This window comes from Pieris rapae, chromosome 10 (assembly GCF_905147795.1).
Source record: "Pieris rapae chromosome 10, ilPieRapa1.1, whole genome shotgun sequence".
In the NCBI taxonomy this organism is placed as follows: Eukaryota; Metazoa; Arthropoda; class Insecta; order Lepidoptera; family Pieridae; genus Pieris; species Pieris rapae.
The window spans coordinates 10,490,648-10,510,434 of record NC_059518.1 but is presented as its reverse complement, the minus strand read 5'-3'; the positions used below and the strand labels follow the sequence as shown (position 1 = coordinate 10,510,434).

The 19,787-nt window shown below is 32.8% G+C and overlaps 4 protein-coding genes across 7 annotated transcripts; 2 read left to right on the top strand and 2 right to left on the bottom strand.

The window, feature by feature from the left end:
* The first annotated feature begins 148 nt into the window (after nucleotides 1-148).
* Nucleotides 149-4,111, top strand: LOC110999237 (UDP-glycosyltransferase UGT5). Of its 2 annotated transcripts, XM_022268205.2 has the most exons (5): nucleotides 149-1,053; nucleotides 1,384-1,612; nucleotides 2,130-2,346; nucleotides 3,431-3,710; nucleotides 3,753-4,111. In XM_022268205.2, the coding sequence occupies exons 1-4, from the start codon at nucleotides 199-201 to the stop codon at nucleotides 3,705-3,707; spliced, it is 1,578 nt and encodes a 525-aa protein (XP_022123897.2). In that variant the 5' UTR covers nucleotides 149-198; the 3' UTR covers nucleotides 3,708-3,710; nucleotides 3,753-4,111. The 2 variants fall into 2 exon arrangements, with proteins under 2 accessions (XP_022123897.2, XP_022123896.2); XM_022268204.2 differs by having other exon boundaries at nucleotides 3,431-4,111.
* A 56-nt stretch (nucleotides 4,112-4,167) lies between these two features.
* On the bottom strand, nucleotides 4,168-7,088 carry LOC110999235 (KIF-binding protein). Of its 3 annotated transcripts, none has more exons than XM_022268201.2 (3): nucleotides 7,002-7,088; nucleotides 5,565-6,509; nucleotides 4,168-5,317 (listed from the first exon to the last, which is right to left on the bottom strand). In XM_022268201.2, the coding sequence occupies exons 1-3, from the start codon at nucleotides 7,030-7,032 to the stop codon at nucleotides 4,485-4,487; spliced, it is 1,809 nt and encodes a 602-aa protein (XP_022123893.2). In that variant the 5' UTR covers nucleotides 7,033-7,088; the 3' UTR covers nucleotides 4,168-4,484. The 3 variants fall into 3 exon arrangements, with proteins under 3 accessions (XP_022123893.2, XP_022123894.1, XP_022123895.1); XM_022268202.2 differs by lacking the exon at nucleotides 7,002-7,088 and adding an exon at nucleotides 6,585-6,725; XM_022268203.2 differs by lacking the exon at nucleotides 7,002-7,088 and adding an exon at nucleotides 6,612-6,724.
* Nucleotides 7,089-8,792: 1,704 nt separating this feature from the next.
* On the bottom strand, nucleotides 8,793-10,301 carry LOC110999261 (mesoderm induction early response protein 1). The gene has a single exon (XM_022268232.2). The coding sequence runs from the start codon at nucleotides 10,048-10,050 to the stop codon at nucleotides 8,872-8,874; it is 1,179 nt and encodes a 392-aa protein (XP_022123924.1). The 5' UTR covers nucleotides 10,051-10,301; the 3' UTR covers nucleotides 8,793-8,871.
* Nucleotides 10,302-15,796: 5,495 nt separating this feature from the next.
* On the top strand, nucleotides 15,797-19,703 carry LOC110999244 (transmembrane protein 87A). Its single transcript, XM_022268214.2, has 10 exons — nucleotides 15,797-16,101; nucleotides 16,348-16,408; nucleotides 16,618-16,706; nucleotides 17,254-17,418; nucleotides 17,815-17,964; nucleotides 18,053-18,228; nucleotides 18,308-18,634; nucleotides 18,708-18,828; nucleotides 18,993-19,140; nucleotides 19,388-19,703. The coding sequence occupies exons 1-10, from the start codon at nucleotides 16,000-16,002 to the stop codon at nucleotides 19,600-19,602; spliced, it is 1,554 nt and encodes a 517-aa protein (XP_022123906.2). The 5' UTR covers nucleotides 15,797-15,999; the 3' UTR covers nucleotides 19,603-19,703.
* Nucleotides 19,704-19,787: the final 84 nt, after the last annotated feature.

Here is a 19,787-nt window from a genome sequence, read left to right as displayed (position 1 = left end):
ACGGAATAATACAAGTGTATTTTGTATATAATTTTCGTAGTTATTTCTTTTATAATTATATTAATTAATAAACTTATGCTATGTGTGAATGACTTTCGCACTACGCTCATAAAAATAACCTCAAGCCCGACTTATATTTTTATATTGTACGCGATTGAGCAGGTCAGTCAGTACGCAATTGAACCGCATAGGTGCAACATGCGTTTGTACATATTGTGTTTCATAACCCTGCAATTTACGTATAATGTTCATACCGCGCGTATTTTGGGCCTGTTTCCACACCCGGGAAAAAGTCACCAGATGGTGTTTGACCCTCTGATGAGGAAACTTGCAGAACGCGGACATGAGGTCACTGTTGCAACGTTCTTTCCACTAGAAAATCCTCCCAAAAATTATACAGAAATCAACCTTCAAAGCCTCGCTGAATTAAGACTGGAGTCGTTTGGCGCTGAAATTTACGAATACCCGAGCTATCTTATGAGGATACCCCTGCTAGGAAGTGTTCTTGATCAATATAACCAACACGACGCCTTGGGCACGCTGGCAGTGACGATTTGCGAAAAATTAACAAGATTTTTACCCTTGAATAAAGTTTTAAAGCAAGAGTTTGACGCTGTAATCGTTGAGCGTTTTGACAGTGCATGTGTTCATGGTTTATTAAATGTTTATAATATACAAGCACCTGTTATTGGGATATCGTCTTGTGCGCTTATGCCGGGTGATGCTGCAATAATGGGCGCTGAAATGAATCCGTCGTTTATACCAGTGGTTACATCTTCGTTTACTCATAAAATGTCATTTTTCGAACGATTGGAGAATTTTCTCGCCCTAATGTTATTTACAGAAAAGTATCGTACCACACGAGCGAAGGAGAGGGCGGTAATTGAAGGCCATTTTGGCAAAAAAATTAACGATCTTGACGCGGAAGTTAGTAAAATGTCATTGTTGTTTGTCAACTCTTTCTTTGTTGGAAACGGTGTTTACCCGCTTGTTCCAGGTATTATCGAAATAGGAGGTATTCATATCGATCCAAAGAATAAAAATATACCTACTGTAAGTACTGAAATAATTTTTATTTTTATATTTTTAACATAATTAATCAACTTCGTATTCAAGAGCACACCAAGTTTACAATATACAAATTGTTCCTTTACATTCACCAGGCACTAGGTATCTGATCCATCCATTCTTCAATATTTGGTAACACATACTTACGTATGTTAATACGTTGGAGTTAGTAGTTAAAGTATAATTTATACCCATATTATAATTATATACCTACCCATATTAGGTTACACTATAATTATTACAAGTTAGATTTCATACGGAAATATATCGGAAAAGGATATTACATGTAATTTTAATATTGCTATCTATTTTTAGCATGTGGAGAAATTTGTTGCTGCTTCAGAGCATGGTGTAATATTGTTCAGTTTGGGATCGCAATTAAGTTCCACATCAATTTCGAAAGAGAAACAGGATATTTTTATGAGAGCGTTTTCAAAACTTAAAGAGCGAGTTATATGGAAGTATGCAGACAGTGCAGAAGAGGGAACGTTGATATCACATAACATTTTGCGAGTGAAGTGGCTGCCACAAAATGAATTATTAAGTAATAATTGTTAAATAATTAATTGCCGGCAACGCACTTGCGAGCCTTCTGGCAATGTGATTGTTCATGGGCGGCGGTATCACTTAACATCAGATAAGCCTCCTTCCCGTTTGCCTCCTATTACATAAATAAAAGAATGTATATTTGTTCTTGTATCATTAAAATTATTACTATTATAAAACAATTTACGATACAATTAAAATGTTAAATATGTAGAACAAGCGAAATGGATAAAAGGAAGAAAATCAACGCCTGAAATATTTTTATTTTTATCAATTTCTAATAATAGCAAATTACAGGAGTTAGACCCCAAATGCTGAAACATTGGTATATTATTTCATATCCATTCGTTTGTTTCTCTGATCATATATTAGTATACAAATAAGTGATTTGACCAGACGTTTTAAAATGTTTCTTCTTGTCGGGAATCGAACGCCCTCTTAACTTTAAAGTTTCGAAAATGGGCCATTAACTAATTTCTTATAAGTATCAATTAAAAAAATTCGTAAATTTTTAGAACACCCTAAAATAAAAGCTTTTATTGGCCACGGAGGTATGCTAGGATCACTGGAAGCAGTATCGGCTGGCAAGCCTTTGATAATAATACCAGTATTTGCCGACCAAAAGCTAAACGCAGCTGCTCTGAAAGATAGAGGGATAGCTGAAATTTTATCTCTTGCAAATCTAAAGGAGGAAGACTTAGAAAAAGCCTTGAAAAATATTTTGAGTCCGAGGTCAGTAGAGGTTTAAATTTTTACATTCTAATATGTATCAATGCTATTTGCTTCGACCCTACCCTGGCTACGCCTATCGGTATAATAGTTAATCGTAATTGCGACGTAACAAAATAACAAAAAAATTTGATTGTTACTTTTATAGCAGGATTTTTCACATAGAAATAGTTAATGTAACTTTTACATATTATTTTGAACAAGTACTTTATACTCTGCATCACCACAATAGAACAACGTAAGTAGAGATGAGCATATGATTGTCGACCAACAAGAGTGGAATCAAAATCTCACACAGGTACCGCTGAGACAGTGGTAGAAATTGAACACATTAGAAATCGTCAACCCATGAAATGGTGGGATGATACTAAATTAACTGGCGACAAAAGTGGAACAAAACCATGGGGCATGCTAAGCTATGTCATTTTATCAAAAAAACTATTAAAGATAACGAGTTTATTATAAGCAGTCTAATCAGTTGATTCCAAACACTTCCACACACTGATTTACTTTTATAAGTATTCTTTAATAAACAGACCTTTTCGTATACCATTTTTATTATATGAACCAGTAACTATTTACTAGACTTATATATATATATTATAGAATTAAAAAGCTTGACCTAGATAAAGTTATATTTTAAACATTCGAGTTATTCAGGGTTAATGAATTTTAAAGTTCATAGAGATTGGACAAGCGTTTTGTTGTGTTTTTGTCTCCTTCCGTGATTTATTTTTATACATTATTTTATATTCGGACCATAAGAACAAGCATCAAGAAACTTCCGTATTCCTACCAATAATACCTTAAATTATTTACTGCGATTTCTACATCGCAACTATGATTTCTTAATAAATATTATCTCGTAGCTTTTACAAATGTTTTACACACACACGTGTGCATTTTAGCAATGTTTAAAAAAAATCCAATGTTGTTTAATACATATCACGAGGATTATGAAGAATTCGTGTTTAATTTTATTGTGTAACCTGCTTACTAATCGAAAAACAGAAGAAGCAACACAGATTAAAATGCAACATCTTTCTAGCTACCTATTAGTATTTGTGATGTTTTTTTATTATTTTAGTATGCGAGAGAGAGCTCGTCTTGTATCCTTAATGTGGCATGACAGAGAGAGACCCCCATTAGACACAGCTGTGTACTGGACCGAAAGGATAATAAAATGGGGCAACCAGTCACAACTTTATTCACAAGCAAAATATCTTCCATTCTATCAGTACGCGCTCCTAGATGTCACCGGCTTTGTAATAATGTTTATTATAGCTCTCATTGTTACATCTGTTTATATTGTAAAATATTTATTAATCATTTTAAGAAGTGAAACAAAAGAGAAAATACACTAAGTTGTTAGCGTTTTAAAAATAAAAATTATATATGGAAACAATATTATTAAATACAAAAATTTACCATAATGAAAACCACAAATTGTACTTCGTAACCCATAAATTATTTTACTTGAAACTGGCATTAAATTATAACTATTGCCATAAAATTAAAAAAAAAACATAAATTCTTATTATGGCCTGTCTTAATCAATTACAAAATAATTGAATTACGATATATATGTGTTTCGTAATGCCAAGAATAAATATAATTCATACCCTTTTTTGCCGAAAATAACCTTGTCACACATTTTAATACATATGTACAAATGTGTCTAAACAGGCCTAGGTAATTTGCGAATTACACGAAACTGTATGGTTTGTTTAAGATCTGGTCAGTGAATAAAACCTGTTTTTAGCAACAATTTTTTATTTTTTATTACAATTTACATATTATATATGCTATATAGCTTCAAGCATAAAACCAATTTTATTATGACTTACTTCACAACAGCCTGATTATGTTTGAAAACAATCAATCTACAAATCCGTGCTATTTATTATGATAAAAAACAATATTTGATAATCCATATATAATTGGTATCGCTTTAGCCACAATTAATTCTATTTCATGTATAGATTAATTGTATAAAGTTAGTGCAAAAACCTCATCTAAAAATTGAAATAAGATGACTCTGTGTTTAAAAGTACTGTCCTTTTAACAGAAGACATAATTGATTTCTAATGCACAGTTCATGCACTGTGCAGAATTAAGCAATCTAAAGGGAGAAAGTAAGATTATGATTGTGCAACTATTTCAGCTTCCAGCTTCTTAATTTTAATTGGTAATATCTTAACCATCTCTAGGCATAAACTGTATTCTACAGACATCATTTTTGCTGAGTTTTTATCATTTGAACAAATATTCACAACCGCTTGGTATGATTCATAGCTCTTTTTCACATGACTAAGTTGGGTCTGTTTATCTAATGCAATGCGTTTCATACTATTTCTTCCAATAAATGCATATGCACAAACAACTGGTCTAACAAATTCTTCTTCCATTCTCAAAGGTAAAATTCCATTCTTATCTTTAAAAGATTCAATAAACCTTTCATAGTTTTCAATGCTTTTTTCACATAGCATATTGATTTTCTTCAAAAGGTGAGGTGTCGGTTTTCCCTCACTTTTTTTTACTGAATCAAGTTTGATATCCAAAATTTCAGAATATATTACACCAAGTTCATGCCACAGCTGTTGACAATAATGTAGATAATATGTAGGATTTATTTCTTTCAGCAAATCCTCTATAATATCTATTCTTCGCTTCTGCATTTTAGCCCTTCTTCCATCATCCTCTTCAAAAAATGCTAGAAATGAGTATGCTTCAGAGTTATCTTGAACCAATTGGATATAATCAGAGGCTAGAGTATCAGGAGTATAATACTCTTTTGCCTTATTTAGCCATGTCTGACAATTAAGAAAGACTTCCCTGGCATCTTGGTAAGTCAGAAGAAACTTATGACCAATTTTTTTTTCATGTTTTGATACATCCAGATCGGGAAAAACTAGGTTCTTTATATCTCCACCACAAATGTTTTCATTGTCCTCTAATTGAAGATTTGTTAAATCTGCAAAATCAAAAAAAGTTAATGTGTTAGAAACAATATTACTTTTTGAGTGCTAGTGGTACATGGCCTATCAAAAAAACAATTCATAAATTGCTAGGGTAAATATTTAAGTTATACATTTACTGTGTATTTAATCAACAAGTCAACAAATTTCAATAGTTTCCCATAAAGTGTGTTAATAAAAGTTATTCATTTAAAAAGGATTAAAAAAGAAACCAAACCAACAAAATGGAAGGATTTATTTTACCTGTAATTGCCTCATCTAAATTGTCAGGGTCACTCATTAGTCTATTTTTTGAGGCAGTCATCAATATAATACAATATTTTGCCCAACATCTTGCCACATCAGCTGATCTGTGATTAAACTGTTCTATTTTAGCCATGAATGCCTCATCATTGGTTTCATCTGCAAGTAGCCTAGCCTCATACTGGTCCAATATAGTTGATGCAGCAGCAAGATGATGTCGTGATTGAAAAAAACCATTTCTCTCAGCAAAAAACTGTGATAACGTAGCAGAGTTTAAGGACCAATCAATTGGATCATAATCATTATATTGCAACTGTCTACGTAATGTTACATGGCAATAAATAGCAGATTTTAAATTTTCTTTTAAGGAACCGTAGACTTGAGCTAAGTAATAAAGAGTGAGAGTGTAAGGTTTTTCCAGTAACATAATATCACCTGTAATGCTGTCATTAACATGTATTATATGTTCTATAGAAATAGGCATTTGCATTGTACATTTAAATGATTCATAAAACTCTTTTGCTTTAAGAAGAAAGGATTTTCCTTTTTCCGGTTCATCCCGATTTGACCACAACAAGCCAAGCTGATTTTCAATGTTGATTAAAATTGATACTACTTCTGGCTTTGATGAATGTGGTTGGAGAAGAGTTTCTGCTTCAGTCAACACTATTTCGCCTGCTGGTGTATCATCAGTGTCCATGTCTATAATGCCTATATTAAGAAGCACGACACCAAGCATAGCGTCAATTTTAACATCATCCAAATTTCGTTCAGAGCTTTTTGTAATCATAAGAGCTTCCCGCATTTTATTTAAGATGTCTTTTGCTTTATACTGCGACAAATATGGTTCATTAACTGGATCATTAGGTGCATCATCGTCAAGTAACTTCCTCACTTTAGAATAGGTCTCCTTAAAATGGTTGATTATTTCTTTCGCCGTCATGTCTGTGGTTACGATCATATTTTTATTGAACTGATGGGGAGTTCGTTTTTAAATAAAACTAGATAAAAATTTACTACCTCAAAATAGATTTTTACTGCTATTACCTTGTTAAATGTGATTGCAAAATTTTAATTACAAAATATTAACTAAAATACTTCATTCATATTTAAAAGATGAATAGCTTCTTATTGTATTGAAAACTGAAGTCTGAAAACCTTGAAATTTTAATACTAAATAAAACACTTGATTGTTGACAGTTGACACTGGAATTTGACAGTGTCATCTGGCAAGTGGCAACTAGCATTAGACAATGGTGATAACTGATAAGTGATAATATCTGAACTTATAAACAGTGAACAGAGTATGATCTAATTAGTAAATGGTAGCCGATATTTTCCTTCGACCTTCACTATAATATAGTTTCAGGCGTAAAATTGATAATTATTCAAATTAACTTTAGATGATTAGACCGTACAAAAAAAATGAATACTTACACAAGAAACACACACAATCACAGTTAAACATCCTCTATTCTATCGATATTACATAAACAAGTCAGTTAATGACTGTTGTAACGTTTAATACTGTTTTTAATAGATTTAAGTAAGCAAGGCAAGTAAAAGACAATACCATAAGCAAGGCAAGGTTTGATACTTGTATAAACTATAAGTTTTATGTTTTTGGATAATTTTATTAAGAGTGTGAGTTGTAAATTGCGTTAATCTAAAAAACGACTTAGCTATTTCATTTAATGTATTGTGCACAAGAATCTAGATTGGATGATGGAATCGTATGAAATGAATTGAAGCCAGAATTGCAGAACAGAAATTAAATTTCTAGGTTTCTAATGCAATAAAGCAGTAAGTTATGGTGGTGAGAAATGCCGTCATGACTCAAGGTAGGTATGCTATAAATGCTACTGAATAAAAAAAAATCTAATTTATCCTTACAAGTAACAACTAAACGAAGCTAGAAAACTAAAAACTAGGGCTTTAAAATACTTTTGTAAACTTATACAGATTTTAAATAAAATGGGCATTTGTATAAATAATAAGCATAAAGTATAATACAAATTTAACAGCCATTAGGCTTTTTTATTTTAACATATAAACTTTGCAGCTATTGTTATAAATTAATTGTACATTATATGTAAACAGTAAAATGCTCATATAAAATAAAGTGTATCATGTATCAATTTAGTTATAAATGTCATATGAAATAACTTGGTTAGCCGGATGACACATTTTTTATAAATATTATTATGCCTTTTGCAAGTGTATGATCATATTTTTTTGTAATAAAAAAATAATACCTTACAAATAATATATAAAATATAAACACTGTTGCAACTCATTGCCTTGTTAAATAAACAATGATTTTTGCTTTTTAAGCCTATCCAGACTTGATGGAACATATTTTATTTTTTGTTTTTATATAATATATAGTTATATTCATACTACATAATATTATGTAGTATGAATATAACTACATAATGTTTTGACATTTCTGGTAACAAATATGGCAGTCAATTGCACAGTTTATTTCAGAGAATTTAGTTTACAGTTTATTTAACCATATTATTAGTAGACCTAATATTATATTTTAATTTTTCCTTGTCTAGTTTGGTTTATATACAAATTGTTACAAATTTAAGGCAGGTTATATCTTTATTTTCATTATATTTCTAATTAACAAAACATATTTGATAGTAGGTGAGGAAATATTTCTAATTAGCAAACTGTACAATTAGTGCTGTCCAACATAATCTAGAGCCAGTCAATACTTTTACATTTCCTGCAAAATATATGGACAAAAGTTACCAAATCTAGGGTTAATATTTATTGAAATGGTATGGTCTTGGAAGCTTAATAATTGAATATAATATCTGTTTCAGCCAACTATAAAGGTAATGTAGAATGAAACAGGATAAAGATTATGTATTAAAAAAAAATATTCATTAAGTACCGGTAGTTGTAAAGCACATTATATAGATATATAAATGTTAATGTAGAAAAACATTGAGGTAAAATAACTACTAAGGTTAGACGCAGATTCTATAAATCTGAATTTATAAATTGCTTATTGAACTTTGTTCACTCTTCAACCATCTTATCTACACAATTTAAAGCATTATTTTACTGATATTACATTTTCCACAGTCCCAATATCTTATATGCCTAATTTTATAATCAAGAAATAGTATAGAACTAGCAATATCAGTAAAATAATTAAAAAAACTACCTTAATTTAAGATAAATTTAACCCTAGAAACATAAACTACATTAAATACCTAAATGTATATTTTAGTACATTCTTTTGTAGAAGGCATCAGCATTCTACAAAAAAATGACAACCAATTATGTATTAGGAAACATTTTCAATTTCTGGTTCCTCTGTTGATAAGGTTCGTGGAGGTGATGTATGCGCTAATTGAGAGAATACTTCTTTTTCTCCCAGTGCTAATGGATCTGGTTGTGTAGCAGGAGAAGGCACATATACCATCATGGAGGGTGACACAGGACGAACCACACTTCCTGTTGCCTCTTGTTCTTCCAAAAACCTATCCATATAATCTGTGTGCCCTGGATGCAAATTATATTTTTTCTTTTCCAATCTGGTTTTATTTGCAAAGATGTCATGTCTTTCTGTCTTCTTCCAGATATAATAAAATTGTACTAGTTCCCCCACGGATCGTGTCTTAACCTTCTGCTGTCTTATTGAATGAAAATCCTTGCCATGTATTTTAATACCACTTTCAAAGTTTCGACATTCTTCTTCTGACCAAACATTTGCATGAGCTGGAGTCTGAGAGGATATGCGTCGTCTCCTTAAAGCTTCATCTACATTGTGCCCACACTGTTGCAGGAGAAATAAAGCTTCTTCATCATCACGTAACTGCTTACCACAAGGTACAGCATCAATACCAGTAGTTGAATTCAATGTACATATTTTTTTCATATAGTCCTCAATAACTTTCTCATCTAATATATTAGGGTTCCATAATAATTTATCCTCATTTTCATATGGTAAAGCATCGTCATAGCTACATAATCCTTCTGGTATACCAGCTTGGTAGTCACTACCAACCATTATAGTTTTTTTCCAATCATCTTCATCTGGACTGTAATCATAATCATCCTCCTCTTCAGATGGGGGCCTAGAGCCAGATCGCAAACACCTAGTTGCTTCTGGATTATTTGTTTCTGTATAAAGCTGCTGTAAAGCAGACTCAGATTTTTCAGTCTCTTCTGGAACTGCTTCTGGTGGATGTTCTGGAACAGGTTTGTCCATGTTTCTATTGTATCCGTACAGTGCTAGTAATTCTTCTAGGGGCATATCCCCTTCTTTTTGCAAATTGTTAAGTTCCGCTTTAGGGTCCTGGTGCTCACCAGCAGCCAAGGCCTCTTCTTCGTCTAAGGTCCTTTCGTCATCAAAATCATTTACCATCATCTCAACAGTAGGCTCAAAGAGAGACTTATCATTCCCCACATCCATACTGGCATCGTGGTCGTTTACACTGGTCACCAGCGCGCAATCTGACATGACTAATACCACGGACTATGGGAAGTAGTTCTCCGAAAACATGACAATTTCCGATGTCACTCACTGTTTCATTTTATATTGTTGTATAAAAAAATCTTTGTGTTATAATTTTTACATGTTACGCATGATTCTAAAGAAAATTTAATAAATAAAAACAAAAATATTTTGGGCACCAAACGCAGCACACTCTACAAGGTTGCAATTAAATCTGACAATTGACAACTGACGTTGACAAATGTCATTGGTCAATCGTGAGTTAGAATAGAAACGCAGTTTTTACAATTGTGAATTTAAACTACAAGACCCGCACTAAATTAAATTAACAAACACTTAATATTCCGACTATATATTGTATTGGCAAAATAAGTAAGGCACGTATAGCTAATTAACTTACAATGCAATTTGCATGCCGCGTGTGCCACAGCATCTTTATTTTATATTTCCTACTTCGACCCGACCATTCCACTTCGGGTTCGGGCGGATATTCGACATAAATTCGTAAACCTGTTGTTTAATAAAATTGAAACAATAACCTGTAATCGAATATCGAGATGTCGCCGCTTCCGTCAACGCTTTTATCGCTATCAACGCGAGTCAACCTTGCAAAAAGGTTTAAGCCAAGACTGCAACTAATTGGTGGTATCAGCGTGGATACAGTCGACATGGTGGGCAATAAAATCGCAGAGTATTACAATTACGGCGAACGGGATCTTGTACTTGGGACGGACCGAAGCATAGAGAATCTGTAGATTTGCCATCGTGATTATAGAACTGCCATTTGGATGTGCTCAACGAGTTTAAAGGCGATAAATTCAAAGCCCTCGTTAAAAGTAAACTATTCAATAAAGCTTTATATGTATATATGTGACGAATACTTAAATGATCCTAATCCTTGGGATTGATTTGCCACAAACAATTTGTATTAAAAACTTAGCTATTAAAAAGAGCGGAAAGTTTCTTGCCCGCTCTACGCCATTGACTTGCGAACTGGCAGTAAATGTAAATTTACAAATTTTTTTTAACGTTCATAAGTGTACTTGTTTACCTATACGAAAAAAGATAGGTTATGGGCCCAGTAGATTCTGCAATTGAAAGTTTTAAGAAAAATAGCAAAGAAAAAGTTACAATCGTATTGTGAAGAAATTGACAAAATAACCTCAAAATGGATTCAATGCGGTCAATAAACTTAGAAAAATTTGATGGAAATAACTTTAGGCAATGGAAATTCCAGATAAAGTGTGCCCTAAAAGCAAAAGGGATTGATATTTCAGTGCCTAAACCGGCTGGAAATAATGTTGAATGGACAAAGAATGATGGCATGGCCATGTTTATTATAACATCTTCGATGGACTTCAAACAAATAACTTTAATAGAAAATTGTGAAACTGCTAAGGAAATAATGACAAAACTTGAATCAATATACGAACAGAAGAGTGAATTATGTAAAATGTTGATCCATGAAAAGTTTTACCAGTATAAAATGTCTACAAATGACAGTGTAGCTCAACACATTTCTAAAGTGGAATCATTGGCCAAGCAGTTAAAAGAAAGTGGCGAAAGTATTAGTGAAATGGCTGTGATAACAAAAATCCTTGGAACACTGCCTCATAAGTATAGATCACTCCGTCAAGCGTGGATGTCTTTGGATCCAGAGCAACAGACTCTTGTCAATCTCACTGCTCGTTTGTTAGATGAAGAAGCTAGTTTACAGTGTGAAGAAGAACAAGAAACCGCTCTTCTTGTGGCTAAGAAAGGATGGAAAAATAGCCCAAAACAAAGTGAGCTGAATAGAAATGCTAGTAATTCAAATCAAAATAAAAACAGTAAACACAGATTTGAATGTTATAATTGTGGGAAACGAGGACATTTTTCTCGAGAATGTCGTGCTCCAAAGAAATCCAAGTATAGAAAACCTCAACAGGAAGGTGCAGACTTGTTAGCGTTTAATGTAGAAACCAAATTCCATGAAGCTGAAGACAATGTGTGGATTTTAGACAGTGGTGCCTCTGCACATATGACCTATAGAAAGGAGTTCTTTGTAGAACTATTGGAATGTAACCAGAAATCATTGACATTAGGAAACAAACAATCAGTGGAAGTGGCTGGCATTGGCAAGGTGTTAATAAAGAGATGTGTCAATGGACAGTGGGAGAACAGTGAACTACATGATGTATTGTATGTTCCGAATTTGCGACGAAATCTGTTCTCAGAAGGTGTGATAATGCGTAAATCATATATCATTATCAAGAAAGATTCTGGTGCATTCATTTACAAAGGAAATGACTTGGTAATGTGTGCAACAATAACAGAAAATAATTTATACGAATTGAAAATTAAAGCTGTGGTCTCAGATACATGTAACTTAGTTCAAAGTGATCAAAATAACATTAAAATGTGGCATGAAAGACTGGGACATGTTAACCTAAAACAAATCAAGAGTATGAGTGCTGATAATGTGGTAGAAGGCTTGAAACTGAATAACAGTGATAAAACTGATTTTGTTTGTGAAGCATGTGCATATGGAAAGCAGTGCAGATTTCCATTTCACAAATCTATACGAGGAGAACTACAGCCAGGTGACCTTGTATATAGTGATGTCTGTGGACCTATGAGTCATACATCTATCCAAGGTATGAGATACTTTATATTATTTAAGGATGCTGCTACAAGTTACAGGCATGTATATTTTGTCAAACATAAAAGTGATGTGATGGACATATTCATGAAATACAATGCTTTGATCAAAAATAAGTACATGCATAGTGTCAGAATATTGCATACTGATAATGGAAGAGAGTATGTGAATAAAACCTTCAATGACTATCTCAGCAAAGAAGGTATAATTCATGAGTGTACTGCGCCATATACACCAGAACAAAATGGGCGTGCTGAAAGAGAGAACCGTACCATTGTGGAGAGTGCACGTTCAATGTTGTACGCGAGGGATGTGTCACTGGAATTATGGGCTGAGGCTGTGAATTGTGCAGTATATTTATTAAACCGGACTTCCTCCAGCCAAACTCCTAAGAAAACACCATTTGAATTATGGAACGGCATCAAACCTCATATAGGCCATGTGAAGGTGTTTGGAAGTATTGGATATGTCCATATTCCTAATCAGCTAAGAACTAAACTTGACAAAAAGAGTGAGAAAATGATACTAATTGGGTATGATAATAACAATTACAGGATGTTCAATCCAGAAACCAAAAAGGTTAAAATATCAAGAAATGTAATTTTTGAAGAACATAATGTTCCAGAGATAAGGAAGAATATTACACAAATATACATTGACGATGAAGTGAAGACATTAGGACAACAAAATCAAATGCAAGAAACAAATGTAGAGGATACTCTTGTGGAAACTTCATCATCAGAGAATGAAGATACCATGTTGAGTTGTAATAGTAATGACCCTACATATGAACCTTCTCAAGAATTAGATGATGATTTAATTCAAAGCAACATAAATTTGAGACCAAGGATTAATAGACGTTTTGAAGCAAACCTAATTGAACTGTCACTGCCACAAACGTATGCTGAAGCAATGAAAAGTCCACAAAGAAACGACTGGTTGAAAGCTATTGATGAAGAATTGCTTGCACATGAAGAGAATAATACTTGGACTCCAGTAGAGAGGTCTGGTCAACGCACGCTTACTACAAAGTGGGTTTTTGCTATAAAAAAGGATGAAAATGATCAGGTAAAACGGTTTAAAGCTCGTTTATGTGCACGCGGATTTAATCAAATAAAAGATATTGACTATCAAGAAATATTCTCTCCAACAACGAGATATGACTCTATAAGAATTATCCTTTCTATTGCAGCTAAATATAATTTAGAAATTCAACAGTTTGATGTAAAGACTGCTTTTTTGAACGGGTATTTGGAAGAGAATATTTTTATAGAAGTACCAGAAGGAATTTCATTTAAAAATGATTGTATCCTAAAACTTAATAAATCACTGTATGGACTTAAACAGGCGTCTCGTTGTTGGAATAGAAGATTCACTGAGTTTTTAATAAAATATGGTTTTGTGCAATCTCAGGCTGACAGTTGTGTTTATGTAGGTATTTTCAATGGGGTGAAAGTATTCATAATAATTTATGTTGATGATGCACTTGTAGTCTCTTCCAGTTCCTCAATGATTAAAAGAGTTATAGAATATTTGAAACAAACATTTAAAATAAAAGAATTAAAATTGAAATATTTTGTGGGAATGGAAATAGAGAGAGTAAATAATTGTATCTGTATTAATCAAAGAGATTACATTGAAAAATTAATAGATAAGTTTTGTATGAGTGATTCAAATCCTGCCAGTACCCCTGCAGATGTAAATGTTGTTATTTCAAAGAAAATGGATGAAAATATTATTAATTTTCCATACAGAGAAGCTATAGGGTCCTTGTTATTTTTGAGCTCTGTTTCAAGGCCTGACATTTCTTTTGCTGTAAATGTTTTGAGTAGATATGTAAACGATCCAAGTCAACAACATGTAAATGCCATTAAACGTGTTATTAGATACCTAATAAATACTAAAGATTTATGTATATGTTATGGAGAAAGTAGTGATCTCACTGGCTATTCGGATTCAGATTTTGCAGGTGATGTAGATACGCGTAAGTCTACTACAGGTTATATTTTTAATATGAATGGGGGACCTATAACATGGTGTAGCCAGAAACAGAAGACTACTGCTCTCTCCACAACTGAAGCAGAATTTGTAGCTGCTTGTGAAGCTGCAAAAGAGATATTATGGTTACAGCAATTATTATTAGATTTATGTGAAAATATTACATCTGTTCCATTGTATGTTGATAATCAGAGTGCAATTAAGTTAATTAGCAATCCTGTTTATCATAAGAAAACCAATACCACATAGATGTGAAATTTAATTTTATAAGGGAAAAGGTTGAGTTGGGTGTAATTAAACTAAATTATATTCCTAGTAACAGTCAATTAGCAGATATGTTAACTAAAGCGTTACCAACTCAAGCTTTTATCTATTTAAGAGATCACATTTTGTTTTTCTTTTCACAACTCTAATTTCAGTAGGAGTTTATTTTTTTTATATTTGTACCTAGTTTAAATTTTAGTGGGAGTATTGAGCAATTTAAGTAAAATAGTTTTTGAAAATTTAACTAGGTGGCAACACTATATATGAAGGTTGATTGTAACTAAGTGTTCTTGCTGTCATTCATCTTCTTACCAAATAAAAGTTATATTTGTGCTAATTACTATCGTTTCTGTGATAAACGACCCATAATCCTTCATATATATTTTTTTTATTTATATTTGCCTAAGAATAATGGTACATTATCTTTGATGTAAAGCAGTAGGTACTATACAGCTACTTTATTTTAAAAAATTAAGCTTATTAGACAAATCTTTTTAGTACATAGTTCTTAGTACTTTTTAAACGGTTTTATTTAGCTCACCCCGTTTGTTTTATTCTTTTTTATTGGGTCAAATTTAGTAATTCAAATTTCACCCTCTTCCTTTTTTAATTTTAAATTTGTCACGAACTGCCATTTTCATACAAATATTGTTTTCGACTCTCTACATACACTACTGTAAAGGCTTCTTGACCGAGCCCTCAGGCCATAATCTTATATAGTAAAATAAAAATAATTAGTGCACTCTGGATTCCAGAATAATAAGTGTCAATTATCACGAACGGACTTTTACACATTGGCAACTTTCAAATGTATGTGATATGTCAGTTACTAATTACTATAGTCTTGCAAGTCTGTGGAGACGGCTATCAGTGCTATGAGCTATCACTGTATCACGTCAATCGGCATTGTATTTTCTAAAATAATGTACAGGCTTATTATCAATTTTTATTTTAAGTTCATTCTTTAAATATGTTTTATTTTTAAATTAATTAGAAATATGTACCGACAATATTTGATTAGTAAGAAATAACTTAGATATTTAAAGGTGACAATGAATATTATATTTAGAACTGTATTTATACTAGTCGTCGCAGCCTTTAGATTAGTGTTAAGTTTTTCTGATGTTGGGAAATGGGACCTCCAACTTGATGGGGTGAGTACTTAGATTTTGTTTGAGAATTTTTTATTTTAGTTTATCCTTGTTCCATAAACGTGATCAAATTATCGATTTTCAACCCTCGTTACGCTGGTTACATGCAAAATGTTAAAATGACTCACTTTTAGTTATAGATTATATCTGTTACTATTGATAAACTTTTAATATTAGATAACATTTTTAATTTTGGTTAAATTTAATAATAAGTCTGTTTCAAAAATAATCTAAACTAATTGCTTTCAGGAAACTTGCAATTTTACACTAGCCAAATCCTTGTTTAAGGATTCCAAATTGATAATAGTATGTAAGTAATTCAAGCCGATTTTTTTTAACTTGTGTCAATAAATTGTTGGTTTTATATCCTATTTGTTAAAGTACAAAATTATTTTTGGAATAATTTTAGACTGTTGCTTTATTAACTGGTATTTTAATAATTAATATGTTTTATGTCTAATAAACAAGTATACAGTATTACTACGCATTATACTAAAATAGTAATATATTTTATTTTAGTGCACTGTGAGATACCAGTAAATTTAACAGTGGCATATGCATGGAGGCAGACACCATGCTCACCAGATTATTTCCACTTTTTTGAAAAGGTATGGTTATTCCGAATAATTAATTTATGGTATTTTTATAAAAAATAAAATTAAAACAACCTTTTTTTGTCTGGGACTCAGATTTTGGTATCTGTTCCATGATGATTTGTCAAACTACTAGGCAAGTAGGTGATCAGCCTCCTGTGCCTGACAAGCCATCAAATTTTTTGGTCTGAGCAACTTTTCTCACAATGTTTTCCTTTGACAATCAAAGTAATGTTAAATAAATAGAAGTTAAAATATAGAAAAAAGCCCATTGGGCATGGCCAGGGATCAAACTAATGACCACAAGGATAATAGTCGCATGCTGATGCCTTTAGTATGTATGCCTGAAGTCTTTTTTATTTATATATTATAGGTTTAAACTTATTTTATAAATATTTTTGATGAAAAATTATTATTTATGTGGTTTTTATACATTACCTTCCTGTTAGAGTGAGAGAGTTCTCATCTAACTAAAACCATTAACCAGGGCTAATTTGATTGAGTTTTTTTTTTCAAAAAAATTGCTGTTTGAAAGCTCATTTTATTTCATTAATTATTTCAGAGAATTGTAGATTGTTCAAATACAGTTGAAAGGCCAATTTTTCAAAGCAACCACAGTACTGTCCAAATGTTAAATGTAGTACAAACTGTAACATGTGATGGTAAAAATCCTATATTTTTCTATAATGAAAAAGACAAAGCATTGGATACATTGAATACAAAATCTGTAAGTAATTATTAACATTGAAAATAAATACTTACTATCTAATAAGTGAATTTAGCATAATTGAATTACATGTTTAGGTTTTAATAAATAGGCTATTTCATGATTGCTATACATATTTAAAAAATTGCAATATTACACTTTTTTTTAAAAATGATAGATCTCTTTGATCTTTGTGTTACCAAAATTGCCCAAGAACATAAAAAATAATAAAAGGCATATTTTTCTTCTGTTAAGGGCGTCACTTCATTTAACTTGACATTGATGTAAATTATCTTATAAACAAAAGTATACATGTTAGATCAAATGTATAAATTTAGATTTGTGTAAAAAAAGTATGAATAATAAATATTAAAGATTGAGAGATATTTGGATGAGGCAAATTGAATGAATTTGCAGTTGACACCATCTCTACTAACAGTGGAGCGGGAGGGCATATACGCTTTAACTATGTCTGTGAGAAGCAACACCAATTTCAAAGCATCCATACATATTGAAATGGTGGCTCCCTCTGGATATCTGTCTGCAGCTATTTGGCCACTTTTACCAGTAAGAAAATTCATATTTGTATTTCATTAGAAAGGTTATCAACCAATAAACGCGGTGTATAGATTTATTTTACGATAAATATTTTCAGTTTTTCGGCGTATTGTGTGGCGTATATGCACTTCTGTGCGCCGGGTGGCTGGCCGTTTGCGGGCTTCAGTGGAGAGATCTCTTGCGCATCCAATACTGGATCGGCGGAGTTGCGATACTCGGGATGGTCGAGAGCGCCACTTACTACGGAGTCTACTCGTCCATCAATAGCAGCGGGTCTGACATTTTGATGAGTGAAGTCATTCCTCACAGAAGTGAAATTTTTAAAAACTGTGAAGGTTTTATATGGTTGCAGGCAGTTCAGCCCCACCGCATACATGTTCGCGGAGTGGGTGTCCGTAGCGAAGAGGGCGTTGGCTCGGATGCTCGTCATTATCGTGTCTCTGGGCTTCGGCATCGTGAAACCGCGGCTGGGCCCCGCCCTGCAGCGCGTGGTGGGGGCGGGGGCGTTGTGGGCACTGTTAGGCGCCATCGAGGCCTGGCTGCGGTTGCACCACAAGGCCGAAGACTCCAACCGCGACCTGCTGCTGTCCGAGGCGCCTCTCTCGCTTCTGGACAGCGCCATCTGTTGGTGGGTCTTCGTCTCTCTGGCGCACACCATGCGCACGCTGCAGCTGAGGAGGTCTGTCTATCGTTAATGATATGTCTCGTCGCTGCCATTACTATTGAAGGCAATTTATATTTTTTTTTTTCAGAAACAATATAAAGTTCTCCCTGTATCGTCATTTCACCAACACTCTGATATTCGCAGTCATCGCGTCGGTCATATTCATGCTGTATTCGCTCAAGTCGTATCGTATTCAGTTTTGTATCACCGTAAGTGACATTTTATACTCTGTTCGTATTACAACCGATTTACTTCTAATATTATATGAACTAAACTCTATAAAAGAATTCATTTATTGCATCACAAGTATAGTTAAACTTCTACTTTCAGGATTTTACTTTTATAATATCAAATTAAATGCAAATACTTTCAGGAATGGAAGGAAGTGTGGATGGACGAGGCCTATTGGCACATATTATTTGCAGGCGTACTCACAGTTATTATGGTTCTGTGGAGACCGACAAATAATAATCAGAGATATGCCTTCACGCCTCTACTCGACAATGCCGAGGATGATGAGGGTGGGTAACATGTAACTACCTACATTTGTGTAATAGGAAATTTAGTTTTGGTTCCTCTGATTATGAATATTTTAGATTTAATTTAAATATTTAGCATAGCCCTTAAATAGTAAAGCGTTAAAGAAATTTATTTAAAGTTCATAGTGTCACGACAAGAAAATAATATTATTTCTTCATATATCCTAAAAGAACTAATTAGTTTATGTGATTTAATTTTTAAAAAGGCTTTAATTTTTTTACATAATAGAAGAAGAAGAACAATTCGTAAACGACGCATATGGTGTGAAAATGCGTGGAACAAGTATTAGTGAGCCTGACAACAGGGATCCTGAACCAAATACGATTTCGCTCGACTCTGACTTGAGATGGGTTGAAGAGAACATTCCAACGAGTACTCTGCCCTTACTGGATTCGGACGAGGAAATTATTAACACTAAGTTTGAGGTGTCAAAGATGCAATAAGTATTAAAGAAATGCCAATTAATATGTTTTCATTTTCATCTAGAAAATATATAATGCCCATTCCCAGCAAAAGGTTGTAACTAATAAAAAGTTTTCTTTTCTTGACTTTTATTCCTTAAATATAGTAATAATCTTTGGCTTAATATGCATATATTTCAACAAACTACTAAATTACCAATGAATAA

Coding starts and splice junctions, on each gene's coding strand:
- LOC110999237 (XM_022268205.2), top strand. CDS start 199: ATGCGTTTGTACATATTGTGTTTCATAACCCTGCAATTTACGTATAAT. Junction 1,054..1,383: donor AGAATAAAAATATACCTACT/GTAAGTACTGAA, acceptor ATCTATTTTTAG/CATGTGGAGAAATTTGTTGC. Junction 1,613..2,129: donor GCCACAAAATGAATTATTAA/GTAATAATTGTT, acceptor GTAAATTTTTAG/AACACCCTAAAATAAAAGCT.
- LOC110999235 (XM_022268201.2), bottom strand. CDS start 7,032: ATGTTTAACTGTGATTGTGTGTGTTTCTTGT. Junction 6,510..7,001: donor TGATTGTGTGTGTTTCTTGT/GTAAGTATTCAT, acceptor TCGTAACCACAG/ACATGACGGCGAAAGAAATA. Junction 5,318..5,564: donor TTTAGATGAGGCAATTACAG/GTAAAATAAATC, acceptor TTGATTTTGCAG/ATTTAACAAATCTTCAATTA.
- LOC110999261 (XM_022268232.2), bottom strand. CDS start 10,050: ATGTCAGATTGCGCGCTGGTGACCAGTGTAAACGACCACGATGCCAGT.
- LOC110999244 (XM_022268214.2), top strand. CDS start 16,000: ATGAATATTATATTTAGAACTGTATTTATACTAGTCGTCGCAGCCTTT. Junction 18,229..18,307: donor TCGTCCATCAATAGCAGCGG/GTCTGACATTTT, acceptor ATATGGTTGCAG/GCAGTTCAGCCCCACCGCAT. Junction 19,141..19,387: donor CAATGCCGAGGATGATGAGG/GTGGGTAACATG, acceptor TTTACATAATAG/AAGAAGAAGAACAATTCGTA.